Raw genomic sequence first — 17,769 nt, 5'->3', positions numbered from 1 at the left:
AGTCTGGATGGAGCTTTGTCATGACTGGTGTGGCCTCCTTTTTGCAGTGGGAAAGAATCCCCTCACATTTATAACCACAAATCCTGGTTTAGATGGTGGGGCTATATATATGAGAGACCATTTTTGTTGCAAAGTAATGTCCATAAACATGCTGTGTTGACGCCACTGGTTTGTATGCAAGAACATATGACAACACATGCAAACTGCACTACATTTAATATGAAGACATAAACAACATATTACAAGTTACAACACATGACAACATATTACAAGGTGTGTTGTCGTTTCTGATCACCATCCGCGATGCCTCAAAGAGCCACAGGAAGTCCGGCGGGTGGCATTCGCTTGTGAAGAGCGCCGCCTGGTGCGCACTTGAGGTACTTGCCAGGGGAAACGAGCGGCCTCTGATGTCCGTTTGATAATCAGGTGGAGCCACAAGGCAGCTGGGCGGACCTCCCACTAGTCAGCGAGCGAGGCCTCCTCCGTGCACGCACGCGCGTGCGTGTGAGTCCATACCAGCAAACCAGCAGTGGGAAGTTTCCGACTGATGACGGCGATTTACGCCACTAGTGTCCGGAGTCGTGCAAACTAAAGGAGGCAAAAGCAGTTTCTCAAAGAAGGTGAGACGTTTTAAGTGGAGTATTTAGACTCTTACTTTTAAATCAAAGTTGTATTTGTTTCAGAACAATTATCCCATTAATCCCGCTGCAGTTTGTAAACAATCCAATACAAAGAAGTTACATCTCAGCCATGCGGGTGTGTGCGTGTGTGTGCTGCGGTACACACACGGAAGCAGCGGAGTGCACATGGTCTGAGGGAGAGGAGTCAAGAGCCATCCGGCTGATGCAACATGAACCCCGGGAGCATCTCCTGGACTCCTGTAGCCCTCGTTCTGGACCAGGGTCCTTTAAAGTAGCCGAGTGCGGCGCAGCGAGCTTCACCCGTGATGCATCGTTCATAGAAGTGATCAGTTACGTTAAAGTAAAATATGTGGTGGCCGTGAGGAGAAACATTGCCTTTTATAGCGAGTCCCGTCTCCACCAGTGGTGCTGGGGACGAGGAGTCAATGCGTGGACGTTACGGCACGTCTTCTATCGGTGGTATCAAATAGGCTAATGATAATTATGACCAATAATTTGAGTAGATAATGGAGACTTTGAAATATATGTTTGAAAATGCGTTGTGTTACTACGTGATGATTTTATATGTACCTACATTTGCTACTGGAATTCTATAAATATATTTTGTAATACATTATCATTCAGGCCCACTGTAACTATACTTGTGAGACTACTTTTTTGTTTTGAAATATTTAATTGTCATGAACACATTTCGATCAAAAGAGACCAGTCTGATGAAGAAAGGATCATGTGTATTGTTAAACGATGATATGATAAAGTCCTCGTTAACGTTTTTTCTTCTTCTGGGTTTCTGGAGAGTTTTCCTGATCCAATGTGAGGTCCTGGGACAGGGAAGTCATATGTGTACAGATTGTAAAGCCCTACAAAGCAAATGTGTGATTTTGGGCTAAACAAAATAAACTTACTTGAATTAAAGTCTCAGAGTGTTTGGCACTTGGAGATTTGGAATTGAGGGCCTACTGCCCTGATCATCAACGAGCCCCCGGGGAGGTGGAGGGGTGCGTAACAGCAACATGAATGCCATATTTAATTGAGAAGGCAGCAAGATGATGGCTAAATATGTCATTGTTTCATTGTGCTTATTGGATCGAGGACAACGGCTGATTTAAACAGCTGGTGTCGTGACAGCATGACATTTTTAGAGATGGTGACATATATATATCAGTGGCGGCTGGTGAATTTTTTGGGGGGGGGGCGCAGTTTAAATATCACTCAACAATGAGAAGAAAAGAGGTTTTGAGTAGAATATTGTAAAAAACAAAGCTTTATTTCAAGAACACACCGTGCTCAACACTGTCCAATAACAACTATCAACAAGCTGTAACTTTGGGCATGGGAGGTTCAGAGCGGCTTTAAAGAACATTGGGTTGGGTTTCAGAGGTTTGCAAAATAAAAGAGGTTCAGAGCAGAATAGAGTCAGAAAGAGATGCAGCACATGTTACATTGGGTGACAGAGCAGACCCACGACTGTAAAGAAAAGTAGCCTCCTCTCTTTAAAGTAGTCACTTTACTCTCTGGTTAAAGTCAATCATGTCTGTAACCAGCCTGTTTCCATTATTCTTGAGGGAATGTGTCTGTTTTTCAGAACTTCTTCGTTGTGTTTCGATGCCAGTTCGGTCTCCTTCTCCTGACTGTAAACAAGGTTAGCTTCAGGCTGTTAGCGAGTTAACTCCATGCTCTTAGCTAGATAACTGCGGCAAGATTCGTGCTTTACACTTGTCTGCAGCTCTTTAGATCCCTCACCCCGTTGTAGTCCAGAGAGTTTCAGTCCCTTTGGAACAACAGACGGGAAATTAAACAGCGCATTACTCACTGAACCTCCAGCTGACAGCTCCGTTAGCAACCTGCTCCTGTAGCTCCTGGAGCTCTCTGGGCTGAGGGAACGATAAGTCTCTGATCTGCCGAATAGTCCAACCACGTGAAATAATAAAACGATGTCATTGGCCAACGAGCGCACATTTTTGCGACCCAAGATTCACGTTTCATCCGCCAATGAGAAGCCGGTCCTTGCCGAAACGACTGAAATATTTTCTCGATGCCGCACACACACGTTAGATCGCCTCGAAAAAGGGGAGGGGCTTCTTTCCGTGATAATGGCGATATATTATATTTTTTCACATTAACTTAAGTGGTTGTTGACAGGCTGACGGTCTCCCACACACATTTAGCGCGTCAACACGGTATATTTACTATTTAAATGATTTGGCATATAATGTTTTTTGACAGGATGTTTTTTGTTTTTTTTTCGTTTTTTTTTTCATCTACAAATTTTAAGAGGGGCGGCGCCCTAGTGCCCTCTATGGACGAACCGCCACTGATATATATATATATATATATATGACGTGTGAGCCAATTTAACATATTGCTTTAAAAATACTAGAGGAGTTGAAGTAAACGATTTGGAATATTTTAAATACACTGTGATCATCTATCAAATAAATGTAGATTTTTCCGGTGTTGCAGTTGTTGGGGGCACAGTGCTAGCTAGTGGTCAGAGACGTACCTAAGACTGAGGACCGATCCTATAAATCATGGACACCAGAACTATTAACTGAATTATAGTCTGTAAAATACAAGTCACACATGTTTTAGGTATAGTATTCCATATATCATATTATATGGCTGTCGGTCGCAGAGCAACAAAGACTGCTTTCAATGTGTTGTACTACCCTACAGCCACTCTCCATGCATCTCTCTGTCGCACAAGAGATGTCCACGAGTTGGTTTCAATCTCCCTTTTCTTCAGAGGTCTCAGCCCCGTACAACAAGGTGGAAAGTATGATCGCTTGGTATATTTTGCCTTTTACTCTTGTGGACACATGGTGGTTGTTCCAGAGTCTTTCGCGAAGGCGACCAAAGCACATGCTAGCCTTTGACATCCTCCTTTGTATCCAGAGACGTGTGGTGAGGTTCATGGTTGGTGAGGCACTGACTCCTTTAGTGTCAGATTTACAAATATATAAACCCTAAAGGGTAGCTTATTCAATTGGCTACTGGTTATTTCATGTCTCATCAGCATTCTCCACACAACACACACGCGCACACACACACACGGTCCATATTAGATACGTAAAGGTAAGAAAAAGTTTGAAGCAAACCTTTTAGCTCCGGCGTTGGTCTACCTGTGTTAATCACGTCCACTTTTGACTGAAAGTCCAGTTTTGAGACATTTTTAAGCTTAGATATATAATCCTCTTCCATGTTGGCAGTCTGGCGTAGCAAAATACAAAAACAAACAGACTTGACTCGCCTTACGCCTCTGCGTAGAAGAAGCAGCAACAAGTACCTGTTGGCTCACGAGCGCCCCCTTTAGCGAGGCAGAGTATTATCTGCCTCACCCTGCGCCTTTTCACTGCGGTTTTATTTCGCATCAGCAAAAATAAATGTCACTTACAAACATTAAAATGTAATGGTTAAAGACCTTAGCCAGACTGAAAAATCAGGGCAAATAAACATATCTGCAAACATTATATTGGCGACATGCAAAAATACGGCAACCCACACGGGCCAATTGCATGCATCAACCCAGCTTGTGATGGATTGCGCAATCAGAGGTGAGGCTCGACTTGTCGCTGCCTCAACTCTCGCTTCATCCTGTATTTGAACAGGAAATAGGTAAATTCAGCGATTTGGACTATTAAATGTTAGAAATTAGTCATACATAAAGATCGGTGGACAAATATTAATATATATTTGATGTTATCATTATTTTTATTTTTTACTTTTTTTACTCATGACAGGTGAGGCAGAGCACGTCCCTGTTTGTATCTCAGCTTCGATGCGGCCATCTCTTACTATTGTGCTGCCGAGGTACGTGAATTCTTGTACAGAGGTCAGAGTGGTGCCATCGACCATGATATGTTCCTCCCTGGTTGTTGCAGAGTTCGACTGGAACAGCACTGCTGTCTTTTTGATGTTAATCTTCTTGGCCAAACTTTACTGATGCAGTGGCAAACGCGTCTACAATCCTCTGAATCTCTTCTGCTGAGTGGGCAACTAGTGCACTGTCGTCTGCAAAGAGTAGCTCTCTCACCAATATCTTTGTGGTCTTAGTCTTCGCTTTGAAGTGCGCGACGTTGAAGAGGTCAGCACTCTGGCGTGATTGAATGTAGACTCCATCCCCCATGTCTCGGAAAGCCTCTTCAAGCATCGCTGACAAGAAGATGGAGAAGAGTGTAGGAGCCAGTACGCATCCCTGTTTGACACCATTTGTTACAGCAAAGTCGTCCGAGACCTCCCCCCTATCTCTGACTTTGGTCACCATTCCAGTATGTCGACCTTCTATCATGGTTGTGAACTTTTTCGGGCAACCATTTTTTCTCAGCAACTGCCACAGCCCGCTCCTCCCCACTATATCAAATGCTTTTGTGAAATCGACAAATACCATATACAGAGGTTTGTTCTGCTCGATGCACTTTTCCTGGAGTTGTCGCAGGCAGAAGATCATGTCCACTGTGCTCCGGTTTGCACGAAAGCCACACTGCGTCTCAGGTACAACCTCTGGAGTGATGTGACTTGAGAGTCTGTTCAGGAGAATCCGGGCGAAGATCTTGCCGGCTGTGGACAGAAGAGATATTCCTTGATAGTTTCCACAGTCTGTTCGGTCCCCTTTCTGATAGATGGGCACAAGGCTGGCGTCCTTCCACACCTGAGGTACAAAGCCTTCCTTCCAGACTTTGATGATCAGTCAGTGCAGCCTGTTGCGCATATTGATACCTCCGGGCTTCCATACCTCTGCTGGAATGCCATCCCCACCAGGTGGGGGAAAGAAGGGATTCAGCTGAACCTGCTTTTTCAACAACATATCTCAATCTACATCGCGGCCGATCCTATTATCAGCAGTACTTTATGTGTGGTTTACATTCATTAAACAGTAAGAGATGAAGATCTTCAGACGTCAGTGATTATGTATCTGCTGCATCACGAAGGGATTTAGCTTTATTTAGCTCATTTATTTACTTTCTTTAGTTTTCTTCCACAAAGGCAAGAAGAAACTGTGTGTTTGTGTGTCGCTCAAGACCGGCTTTAACACTTCCGTCTGAAGGTATGAACATATCGGCGAAATTCAGAAACGAGTAAAAGCTGTACTTCCTTTCCTCCTAATGGCTGGCTCTTGTTGTAACTTTCTGCTCTTCGTAGCTGTAATGCTCCAAGGTCAGTGTGGCTCTAGATATGTCACTAAGGCCTATTTCCCTGGAAAGGAAAGTTTGTTTGGCTTGTATGTGGGGTAAAATGTCATGTGACACACTTTAACCCTTAGATAATGTGTATTTCCCATATGCAGGAGGCTCTGCAGGTGTGTGTCTGACAGGTGGACAGGTCCAGTATTAATGACGCACTGAAAGTACTATATTCTAAGGATATAATGCCATCTAAAACATTAAATCATAAAATTACATGTCCACCCTCGTTTATTTAGCCCTGCATGTCACATCTTGTGCATGCAACAGTATGCCTTAGCTGTGAGTTCTGAACCTCTGGCTGTAACGTATAACAAAGACGTATTCTTTCACTTCCGACACATTGACGTGAGAACTGAGAAGTACACAGTTTACAGAAGCACCTTGTTTTTTCCCTTTGAGTTTCTATCTTCAGCCTTGTGTACACTCGGCAGGTTTGTTTTGGCCTCTGCATGTCGGTCCAATGGTCTGGCTCAACTTGTTCAGGTCATCGTAACCTAGACAGACCAAACAAAAGAGTGTGAAGAGTCCCTGTTCTATTTGTGGGCTGGGTACTTGGATAAGAGGCGTCTGTGTCACGTGTCAAAGCAGCTCTTGTAAACGTCTCTGTTGGCTCCATTCAGCCTCAGCTGATGGAAATGAAATGTACAGCTCCACTCACTGGAGCAAGTGGTTGAGTAGATTTCTTAAATGAAAGAAGATAAACTGCGTGGCAGTAAAGACAGGAGATCCTGTTTTGTGTTGCGTTGTGAAAGTGAGTTTGTGTGTATTGTTAGTCGCATCTATATCAGTCTCTCATGCGTTCTTTCAGCAGAAGCTTTGGAATTGGATCTCAGATTGTCAGGATTATGCCTTGCACAATATTTACAAAATATCGCAATGTAATAGTTCGTCAGAAAATAGGAGAATCTCGTGGCTTATCTCCGTGGCTTCCGTGGAAATAGTTATCATTGCCACCAGGCACGTGCACAGATAGAGCCCTAGTGGTGCTCAAGCACCAGCCCTTTTGCCCTGGTTGAGAAAAGTGCCCTTTCTGCTGGAGACACTTTTTTTCTTTATTAATAAGTATTTAAGAATAAAAATTAGCCTCTGTCATCAATTCCCCCCAAATGTGTTTTGATATCTGACGGGGCATTTATTTGAGTTCTTGTGAGAATTTCGCCCCGACATGCTCCGCGGCGCTCACGAGCCCCCCTGTTTTGTGTTTTATAAATGCCATTTAGACAATGTCGAAAGTATTTTGAATTCACTAATTAATTTTATAAATGTCACAATAATTCACAGCTAGAACATAGCAGCTAAACTATGCTAACAATAGCTCTCGGTGTCATGCTATCCATGTGCCATATTGTTGTATGTGGTATGTTTCTCTTTGTTTGGTCTGTTCCAGTTTTACAGAGATCAATCTTGTATGAGTAATTGCATAAGCTGAAAAGAGTAAACAAAAGAAAAAACAACACGTGTAAAGGCTTCTTACTAACCAAGAAGAGTGATCTCATGCCGGGAAATATCAGATTGAGGCTTTATAACGTTTTTACAGGTCGTAAGTTGTTTATTATATGGCATTTTTCGCTCCTATCATTTTGTAAATGAAAATAAAGTGTAATTGTTAATAGAAAACATGTCACTTTATTCAACTTTCATGTCTTCTCACGACACAATGTGTTTCAAGTGTTGCTAGCAACCAATTACTTAACTTCAAGTTACAGTGATCAAAAGACAAATCATTTTGGTGATGGGTGCCCTTTTTTTTGGTTTGAGCACCTGCCCCCCAAAATGTCTGCGCACGTGCCTGATTGCCACCATCCATCGCAAAAGAAATAACCATTATTTCTGCTTTATACATCGGAACATCAAACGCCCTCGTGTTTGTGTTCCTAACATCACCCGTGGGCTCACACAGCTCAGTGGATTTCACCGACTGCGTCGAGGGATTTGAGTGTGTCTTTACTGTAAATGGCAATGTGCAAAAAAAAGTTTAGTTCTCAAAAGATCACAACATTTTTGGGGATTTATATGTCTCTTTGTAATCGATAGTTTAATAAACTAAGCTATTGTTTCTTTAAACATCAAACCAAGAGAAGTTTGTCTGGGGCTAGTCCAGCAACATTTTTTATATATATATATATATATACTTAGTCTGATAAGGCATAGTCATCTATGTGCTCACGTCATTCCTGTCTTGTTTTTTGTTAACTGCCATTATCCCGTGTAGCGCTTTTGGTGCCAGCCGGGATGATCCTGGCAACATTAAAGGGCATCGGGAAGCAGCTCCTGCGGGTGAAGGTCGTCGACTGCAACTCAGAGGACTCCCGGTTGTCTCGATGCCTCAACACGTTGGACCTGGTGGCCCTCGGCGTCGGGAGTACGCTGGGTGCCGGAGTCTACATCCTCGCCGGCGCCGTAGCGCGGGAGAGCTCTGGACCCGCCATCGTCCTCTCCTTCCTCATAGCCGGCTTTGCCTCAGTCCTGGCCGGTCTGTGCTACGCCGAGTTTGGAGCCCGCGTCCCCAAAACTGGCTCGGCTTACCTCTACAGCTATGTGACCGTTGGGGAGCTGTGGGCTTTTATCACAGGCTGGAACCTCATCCTCTCTTACGTCATTGGTAAGCCACTTTACATAAGGAGGGAAAGCATTCGGTTGCTACTCCAGATCATGTTCAGTGTACATGAACACTGTCCTCCACACAGGAACGTCAAGTGTGGCCAGAGCATGGAGCGCGACCTTCGGTGAGCTAATCGGAGGGCACATTGAGGGATTCTGCAGACGTTACATGACCATGAATGCCCCAGGCGTCCTGGCAGAGTACCCAGACTTATTTGCCGTCTTCATAATAATCAGTCTGACGGGTGAGAAGCAACGCAGATACATCTCTGTGAAAAAAGTTTGATCTCCTTTTTCCTTTCGACATCATAGGCTTTCCTCTTTTACAGGCGTCTTTTTAAAAATTACTGCTTATAGGACTACTTGTATTTGGAGTGAAGGAGTCGGCCATGGTGAACAAAGTGTTCACCTGCATCAATGTGGTGGTGCTGCTGTTTATGATCATCTCTGGCTTAATCAAAGGAAACCTGAACAACTGGAACTTGAATCCCGGTGAAATCCTGAATGCCACCAGTAACTCTAGTCTCAAGTGGGTGACGTGCAGGGCTTATTCCCTCAAATGTTATGAGCCTAATAATATACCTGTGTGTTGTGCTTTAGAAATACAAATGTGTTTTCTTTGTTTCACTTGCAGTATCTCTGATACCCGACCATCTGCGGAGCGTCTCGGTGAAGGTGGCTTCATGCCGTTTGGCATGAGTGGCGTCCTCTCTGGCGCCGCCACCTGCTTTTATGCATTCATAGGCTTTGACTGCATTGCCACGACAGGTGAGAGGGAATACATTACATTGATGAGCAACACTGGTGACCCCGATCCTCTCACATCTCCAGCTATGTTCCCTCCCCAGGAGAAGAAGTGAAGAATCCTCAGAGGGCCATTCCCATCGGCATTGTGGCCTCGCTCCTTATTTGCTTCGTGGCGTACTTCGGCGTCTCCGCGGCCCTCACTTTGATGATGCCTTACTACCTGCTGGATGAGAACAGCCCTCTGCCAGTGGCCTTCAAGTATGTGGGCTGGGAGCATGCCACTTACGCAGTGGCCGTTGGATCTTTATGCGCCTTGTCGACCAGGTAAGAGGCTTTCCTACTACCTCTCTGCACGAAAAGGATTTAATAATTCATGTCTTGTACCTTGAATATATTCTTCTTTCATTCAGTATATAAGTGGATGCAATATTATTCAATGTATTAGGAGCTGAACCGTTGAGAGGAAAATAAGTGATTTATTCATCTATTGTTTAAAGGACATTTGTAAACTCCTCCTTGATGATTCTTAGTTTTTTTCATGGTTTAAACTACTTAGTTCCAGTTTTGGAAAAACATTTTAGATGGTGGAGTCCTTCAAACCTTGTTTTTCTGTTTTTCTCTCTCTTCCATCCTAGTCTACTAGGCTCCATGTTCCCAATGCCCAGAGTGATCTGGGCCATGGCAGAAGATGGGCTGCTCTTCAAATGTTTGTCCAAAATCAGCCCGCAAAGCAAAACCCCTCTAACAGCGACAGTAACATCAGGTGTTGTGGCAGGTGAGGTCATGACCTAAACCTACTAACTGGATGGGGTCCCCATCATCCTATAACGCGACAAGACGTTCTTGTCACACTCGGCCTCAACAAAGCACTCGGCCCAAGATGAATATACGGCACAAATGTCCTGCAAATGTAATATTTCTTAAATTATTGCCATGTGCAAAGCTGGCACATAGACACCCTTAGGACAGCATCCCGTGCTGTTCATCAGGAAGTCTGGCTGGGAATGGTTGCAGATGAGGTCTTGTGTCAACACCTGACTTCCCAAACGTTTTCGTTGAGTAAAACAAAACTCTGCCTCTTCCTCCTCCTCCTTCTTCTTCCTTCATCATTGGCTTAGTCTTCTCGGGTCCATGTTTCCACTGCCACGCATTATCTTTGCTATGGCTCGCGATGGTCTGCTCTTGTCGTTTCTGGCGAGAGGAAGACGCCCAACATCTCCACCATTGTGGCAGATCTCCCTGGTAGGCAGCTGACATGAGCCCCGAGGCAACAGCGGCCCCTTGGGGAAGGAGGACGTTGGCTCCTATCACATGAGGTTGTAATTAGATGGAGCTCGACAGCAATAGTGTGAAAATGTGTATGAATTATGTTATGTTATCTGCATTATACTGTGGTCAATGTGCATGTTTAATTTTTTTACATTTTAGGATTAGTTATCTTGACATTTTGTGTTTTTCTCCGGTGTGTCCTGCAGCTGTGATGGCTTTCCTGTTTGACTTGAAGGACCTGGTCGACCTCATGTCTATTGGCACTTTGCTGGCCTATACTTTGGTGGCTGCCTGTGTGCTGGTCCTCAGGTACACCTCATCTTTCAGTTGACGTAACCGGTCTAAGCTTGCCAGAACGCTGGAGGATTACCAGGCTGAATGTGTCCATATCTAACCACTAAGGCATGCTCACGTGCACTAAGCGTGCACGCACAGCCGGCGGGCTCTTTCAACCTAGCAAGAACAAGGTTAACAACACACACAGAACGGAGAGGGACACATGGCGCGTGGATGCCACATGATTGCTCTGAACCTCGTACGATGCACCTTTAAGATAATGTAAAACATGACTTCAAATTATAAATGTAATGATTTGAAATATAAGAATTTGCAGTCGCTGACATTGACCTCCATCTTCGTTGTCTTTCATGCAATTAATGCATTTGTGATTACAGTCGACGTGAAAAATCGTTTAGAGAGAAATATCTGCTAAACCCCTCATAATTAAGGGGATGCAGTATGGTTTTAAATTAAGATTTTAAGTTTTTTTATTTTTTTAAATGTCCTCATCCTTTCGTGAACAGCAGTTGTGAGAGTACAGTCGTTTCTCAGCGGGGTTCTGACCATCTGTTTCTCCGTCTGAAGGTACCAGCCTGACCAGCCCAGTGTGGCCTACAAGATGGCCAACACTCAGGATGAACCTGAAATGGCTTTTAACGAGGAGAACATCGAAATACTGCCACAACCAGACGATCGCTTCACCATCAGGAATTTACTTTTCCCCTCAAACACGGAGCCGTCCCCTCTGTCCGGGTTTACCGTCAACATTTGCACCAGCATCATGGGTGAGACGCACGCAAAGTCCAGGGGAAATCCGATGATGGCGGCGGAGTAATTCACCCGGTTACTGATGCAGCACATCTCACGGTTTTCTGCTCCCCTCCAGGTGTGTTGGTGTGCGTCTTTAGCATCGTAGCTGTCCAAGGACGTCTGGCAGTCTGGTCAGTGTCTGTCCTCTGCTTTCTCACGGTGGCGTGCTTGATCGTCATCTTCATCGTGTGGAGACAGCCGCAGAGCAAGATTAAGCTGGCCTTCAAGGTAGACACCAGAGAGTATTCTCACACCACTTCATAGTTGCACAATATACAAAGGGACACTGTAGCTTGTGGAAAAGTACTTTGCTTTGTGTTCGTTTGCATGTTATTCTGGTTGAGCACTTTGTCGTTGTTTGTACTACGTTCTATCCACATACAGTTTGACTTGCTAATCTTCTGTTTACTAGAAGGTTTCATTCAAAAAATAAGCCCCGTTCTTCTCTTCTTTTCGTTTCACTGAAGCGTGATAGTTATATGGCAGTTTGCCATTTCTTTACACAGTCCTTTGTGTTTTTGTTGAATACTGCAAGGTCTTTTGGGCTGCAAGGGTTAGGTAGTAGAGGGCAGACAAGGCAGTGCTCCATTGTATGGTCTGCTTGTCCACATTCACAGGTGGTTGGGCCAGTCTTGTAGCCCCATCTGACCAGAGCATCTTTGGATCGTCCCGTTCGTGTTCTAAGGCGGTTGAGTGTTTTCCATTGAGCCCATGATGCTTCTTGGCCAGGGGGTTGGTTTTCAGTGGGGGGTATTCCCATGTCAGTTGGAGGTGGGTCATTCTCAAGTTTTTCCATCCAGAGTTGTATTCTGGTTTCTTCCCGAGACTTTGTTAGGGGCTGGACCTGGCTGAGAAAACTTTTTCTTGACTTTAGCCGTTGGGCCGGAGGGTGACATCCATGGAGGAGATGGCGTTCATCGCAAGTAGCTTTTGTTTTCTCGACTCGGCTGACAACTTTCCGTCTAATATCAGCAGGTGCAATGCCATCGAGGAGGTGCAGGTTGCTTGTGTTGGTGGGTTTCAAGCAGCCAGTGATCAGACGGCAGGTGTTGTTCAAGGCTGGGTCAAGTTTCTGGGCATGGGTTGACCTCTCCCAAACAGGGCATGCATATTCTGCAGAGGAATAGCACAGGGCCAGAGCAGTAGATTTTAATGTGTGTGCTGTGGCTCCCCATTTGGAGTTGGTCAGTTTCCGTAGAATGATGTTTCGGGAACCGACTTTGGATTTTGTGTTTTTGATGTGTTCTTTAAAGGTGAGAGTACGATCCAGGGTTCCTCCAAGGTAGACAGGGTGGGTACAGTGCTCAAGTGGTGTTCCAGACCATTTGATGTTAAGTGGTCAGTTGGCTTCACAGTTCCTGAGATGGAAGGAGCAGACGTGGGTCTTTGTAGGGTTGGCATGTAGGTTGCGCTCGTAATAGAGGAGTAGCTCATCTAGGGCTGTGGTGAGGTTTGCTTCTACTGCTTCAAAGGAGTTCTCTTGGGATGTTACACAGAGATCGTCGGCATAGATGAAACGCTCAGTGTTCTGGTCCATTGGCTGGTCGTTGGTGTAGATCAGGGCTATTCAACTTCAGTAGCAAGTGGGCCGAATAAGAAAATCACGGGGGGTGTGAGGGCCGCACAGAATATTGATCAAATCAGCACCCGATGCTCACCTGTGCGAGAAGGATTGTTGACGGGGGGGGGGGGGTGCTAGTGAGAGTCGCGCGCGAGCCGAGAAGGATTGTTGACGGGAGGCGGGGGGCTGCTAGTGAGAGTCGCGCGCGAGCCGAGAAGGATTGTTGACGGGGGGGGGGGTTTGGTTGAGGCAACAGTGAAACTCGATGGCTCTGGGTTAGATGTCTCAATGTATAAAAGAGGCGTGTCCGTCAGTTTTATTTTTTCTTACCAAGCTATAGTGATTTGCAGGCAGTCTTGTGGGCGAGAGTTAAACTCAAACGGGCCGCTAGTTGAATAGGCCTGGTGTAGATGTTATATAGTAGTGGGGCCAGCACGCTACCTTGAGGTAGGCCATTTCGTTGTTGTCGCCACGCCCGTTGAAGCCCCGTTTAAAAGCAAGCTGTTCTGACTGAACAGAGCAAACACCGCCAAACAAGCAGTGAAGGGGAGAGGATTTACTCTTGAGACTTTACTGTTGCTTCCAACCTGCTAAAGGACTACACATATTTAAAACTAATTAAATGCAAATCGTGTGTACTTGACATTATTGCCGGTCATCCTTTCTTCATATTTAAGGTTGTAATGTTAAATGCTCACACTTTCTTCTCGCAGGTTCCCCTGCTGCCCTTTCTCCCAGTCCTCAGTATGTTCATCAATGTCCATCTCATGATGCAGCTGGACAAAGGAACCTGGATGCGCTTTGCCATCTGGATGGCTTTAGGTATTTAGGAATTCAATGCCAAATATGATCTTCTGTTGTAGTTGTTTTGAAAATGAATTCATATCTTTGCCACAATGTTTCTACACCGTTTTTAGGTTTCCTGATCTACTTCGGCTATGGTTTTCGCAACAGTGCAGAGGCCGCGTTGACCAAGTCCAACATCAACACGCCGACCTGCACAATAAAGGGCGAGTCCATGGTAACTTTGAAGAAAGCATTTCTACACAACACGCAAACCGCCACAGGAGACGATGAGGAAGATTCCTGAGGAAACGGGAGGTTCACTGATCCACTCTCTTTCTGTTCTGTCAAATAACCGCAAATCTACGAGACTGAAAGGGAGACTTTCATGCACCCTTCCAATCAGAGTGTTGAGTTATTACCTTATTCCAGCCACACATTTTGATGACAGTAAAAATGCTATGCTTATTTTTTCGCTGAACACTACTAATTATGTGGCACCAAATCAACCAAAGACAAGGAACACATATCAATCAAAACATAAAATGCATCAAAACTTTATGTTGGTTCCTTAATCCACAGTTTCTTAAAGCCACATTCTTTTTATTGTTCTGTTATATAACACATTTTACTTTACACTTTACATTTTGAGTTCAGCTTTAGTTATTTGTAAAGCTTGAAATCGCTCAACATTTGTATGTGTTGGCTGTTTATAGAAAAGACATGAATTACAAAAGCGTTCTGATTGAAAGTTATGAGGCTTATCATTTATGCTTTCTTTATTTTCTATAGGCAAATCTGCATGCTTTTAGATTCCCTGGTACATATTTGTTACTCGTCATGGTCCCTTGGCAGGCAGTGGGAGATTAGTTTTTTAACTCCACTTCCCTATATTTCACAATATAATGAATTACCACCTCTGTCCACATAAATCAACACAAAAGGAAAGTTCGTTGTCGCAGCTTAAATTGAGAATCATAGTAATTATTTTCAAACTGAGTTGAGAATGTCATTGTATCTTGAGTGCCTTTTTGTGTTTTTAAGTTGACCTCAATGGTAAAAAATGTGCGACGCATTTTGACAAAATGTGCTGTCCAGAAGGCTCAACTCTGTAGGCCTATGTTTAATATTAACTGCTCAGAATAATTCACCATAATCTGGTACAGTACTTTTGTGATCAGTATTATCTCAGTGCTTGTTTTCTACAGTTGAATGATGTTACATTAAGATAAAATACAACGATGTTGTCTCCATCAAGGGACTTCATTTTTTTAATTAGCCAAAGAAACAGAAAGCTGCTAATGTGAAATGATTATTCCACATGACAGAGGATGTATTTTAAGTGCCTATTTCCCAAGTAAATGTTATTGCTCCATCAACAGAGCTGATATTGCTCTATCAACAGCTTGAATTGTGAAATATATATGTCTGTATATAACGTACACTTTGGAGCAGGAAAAGCATCTATTTATGATGTATAAGAGGAAATTTCACCGTTGTGCAGCATTTTCACTTTTTACTTCACATACATCTGGATAGGCTGAAGTATAATCAGTTTGTGATTTTCAACACCTTCAGTTTCCATAGAGATAGTCGTACTGTAAATTCAGAAAACAAACTACACCGGCAGTTATGTTTACCTCAACAGTAATATATCTGAGAGTGCTTTTGCCATTCAGATGCTATTTAATGATTGTGGAAATGAAAGCTGAGTGTCGGTGTGTGCAGCTAAAACTTGAAAGCAACATTGTTGTGTGTTCACTAAAAATAGGAAATGCAAAGAGATCCCCGAGTCCCCTTTTTATGAATGCTATGATGACGTGTTCTTTTCTTTGCCTTTTATGTTCCATTGAGAGTAACTATTAACATTGCTAGAAGCCAAATTATGTTATTTACTTAGATGTTTTGCGTCGAAACAATGTCGCCATTCATGGACATAGTTGTTTTAGATTCCTTAACAGAGGCAATTAAATAGCCTGCATGTTTGAAATGCTACATAGACTTGTAGAAACAAATGGGGTGGAAACAAATGGGGTGTATGAAACTTGGTTGCAGTCTGAGAGTATGCAACCGCATTGGCAAAAGTAAGTTACCGTTTTCTGTCCATAACTAGCCTGTATCTAAACTGTTGTCGGGCGTTTAAATCAGTGGGACATTATCAAGTATGCACTTTGGTCTCCAAGTACCTGATGTGTGAAATGCAAATGTACAACATTTAATATTGCATGTATTATGTAAAGTAAATAACTGTTACAACCGGTGCCTTTGTGGCCGTTCACAATAAATAGATGGAATATATTAGTTTGACAGCACAACGGCATCAGGAATCATTCACAAGGCGAGGCTTTAGCTCTCTTCTAAGTTCCATGTTTCACGTGAGGCTTCATCTTAACCCTTGTGTTGCCTTAGGGTCATTTTGACCCGAATCAATATTACACCCTCCCCCCGCTTTAGGATTAATTTGACCCCAGTCAATGTTTAATGTCGGTGTTCTTTCGGTAGTCAACAAACAAACATAAAGTGCCTCACACTTAAACTTGGAAAACAATATTAATTCTAATAATTTTCTGGAGGTTTTAATTGCTGGTGTCAAATTGAACCCAAAGGATAAAATATGTTAGTAAATATAAAGGTAACAGGAGGGTGAAACATTGAATCGGGTCAAAATGACCCAAAGGCGGGGGGAGGGTATAATATTGATTCGGGTCAAAATGACCCTAAGGCAACACAAGGGTTAAGAAACTACAAATGGTGCAATTAATTGTCCTTGACACTTTTCAATATGTACAAAGTTGTATGCTGCACCATTTATTTTTGTTTTGCTGATTTTATTGTACGTTGTAAGTTAAGTTATAAAGGTGTAAAGTGTATCAGAGTGGTGGAGGTCAGCAGTTCGGCATGCGGTGTCTTGCTATTGTTTGTGATTGGTATAGTTACTGCTGTAAATAAATATTTGCTGAAAGTTTAAGCGCAGACAGTGTATTTGTTTTTCTTGCTAATTGTGTTATGTTAATAGTATGTATTTATTGGTCTATGTATTTAAGTTTATTTGATCTGGATGCCGGTTTGCCAAACCGATTATTATATAATCTGTGACTCGTGTTGACATGAGTGAAGTGTATGAAGTAATATTTTTGCAACAATGACTGCAAACTTGTTTGTATTGTGTTCATGCCTGTGAAGCAAAATACTGTTCACCAATAGTAATGCTCTCTTTATTCTGTGACTCTTCAAACCCTCGCTGCATATATCCTCCATAACTGGACAGAAAGTGTCAGTATATTGAGCCGAGGGACGTGAGTGTGTCTTTACTGTAAATGGCAATGTGCAAACAAAATGTAGTTCCCAAAAGATCACAACATTTTTGGGAATGTATATGTCTCTTTGTAATATTTAGTTTAATAAACTAAGCTATTGTTTCTTTAAACATCAAACCAAGAGAAGTTGGTTTGGGGCTAGTACAGCAAACACACACACACACACACGCATAGTGGGTACAAATGGCTCCAATGAAACAAAGCGACAATTTTAAAGGGGTGTGTGTGTGTGTGTGTGTGTGTGTGTGTGTGTGTGTGTGTGTGTGTGTGTGTGTGTGTGTGTGTGTGTGTGTGTGTGTGTGTGTGTGTGTGTGTGTGTGTGTGTGTGTGTGTGTGTGTGTGTGTGTGTGTGTGTGTGTGTGTGTGTGTGTGTGTGTGTGTGTGTGTGTGTGTGTGTGTGTGTGTGTGTGTGTGTGTGCGCTTCACAATACTCAGAGTAAACTGGTTCCAGAGACTACTGTACCAACATGCAGGTTTTATTGACGAGTAAACTATAGTTTCACAGATAAAAATGCACACACTAGAACTTGAACCATGTGGGTCTACACTGCAGTCGGTGAGGTCAGTGTAGAGTTATA

General features: G+C 43.4%; 1 protein-coding gene across 1 annotated transcript; it reads left to right on the top strand.

Annotated features, from left to right (window-relative positions):
- Positions 1–209: 209 nt before the first annotated feature.
- Positions 210–16,847, top strand: LOC130210915 (high affinity cationic amino acid transporter 1-like). Its single transcript, XM_056441439.1, has 12 exons — positions 210–620; positions 8,037–8,426; positions 8,512–8,670; positions 8,783–8,954; positions 9,060–9,193; positions 9,274–9,496; positions 9,808–9,947; positions 10,648–10,750; positions 11,306–11,505; positions 11,607–11,758; positions 13,805–13,913; positions 14,009–16,847. Exons 2-12 carry the CDS (start codon positions 8,057–8,059, stop codon positions 14,179–14,181), a joined length of 1,935 nt encoding a protein of 644 aa, XP_056297414.1. The 5' UTR covers positions 210–620; positions 8,037–8,056; the 3' UTR covers positions 14,182–16,847.
- Positions 16,848–17,769: the final 922 nt, after the last annotated feature.

The sequence above is a fragment of the Pseudoliparis swirei genome, chromosome 20, assembly GCF_029220125.1.
Source record: "Pseudoliparis swirei isolate HS2019 ecotype Mariana Trench chromosome 20, NWPU_hadal_v1, whole genome shotgun sequence".
In the NCBI taxonomy this organism is placed as follows: domain Eukaryota; kingdom Metazoa; phylum Chordata; class Actinopteri; order Perciformes; family Liparidae; genus Pseudoliparis; species Pseudoliparis swirei.
Note: the sequence above shows the minus strand (reverse complement) of the source record. Positions and strands in the feature narration are given on the sequence as shown.

Excerpts from the sequence above, each read along its gene's own strand:
- LOC130210915 (XM_056441439.1), top strand. The coding sequence starts at position 8,057 with ATGATCCTGGCAACATTAAAGGGCATCGGGAAGCAGCTCCTGCGGGTG. Across the intron at positions 8,955-9,059 it reads ACCAGTAACTCTAGTCTCAA|TATCTCTGATACCCGACCAT; the intron begins GTGGGTGACGTG and ends TTTCACTTGCAG. Across the intron at positions 9,948-10,647 it reads AACATCAGGTGTTGTGGCAG|CTGTGATGGCTTTCCTGTTT; the intron begins GTGAGGTCATGA and ends TGTGTCCTGCAG.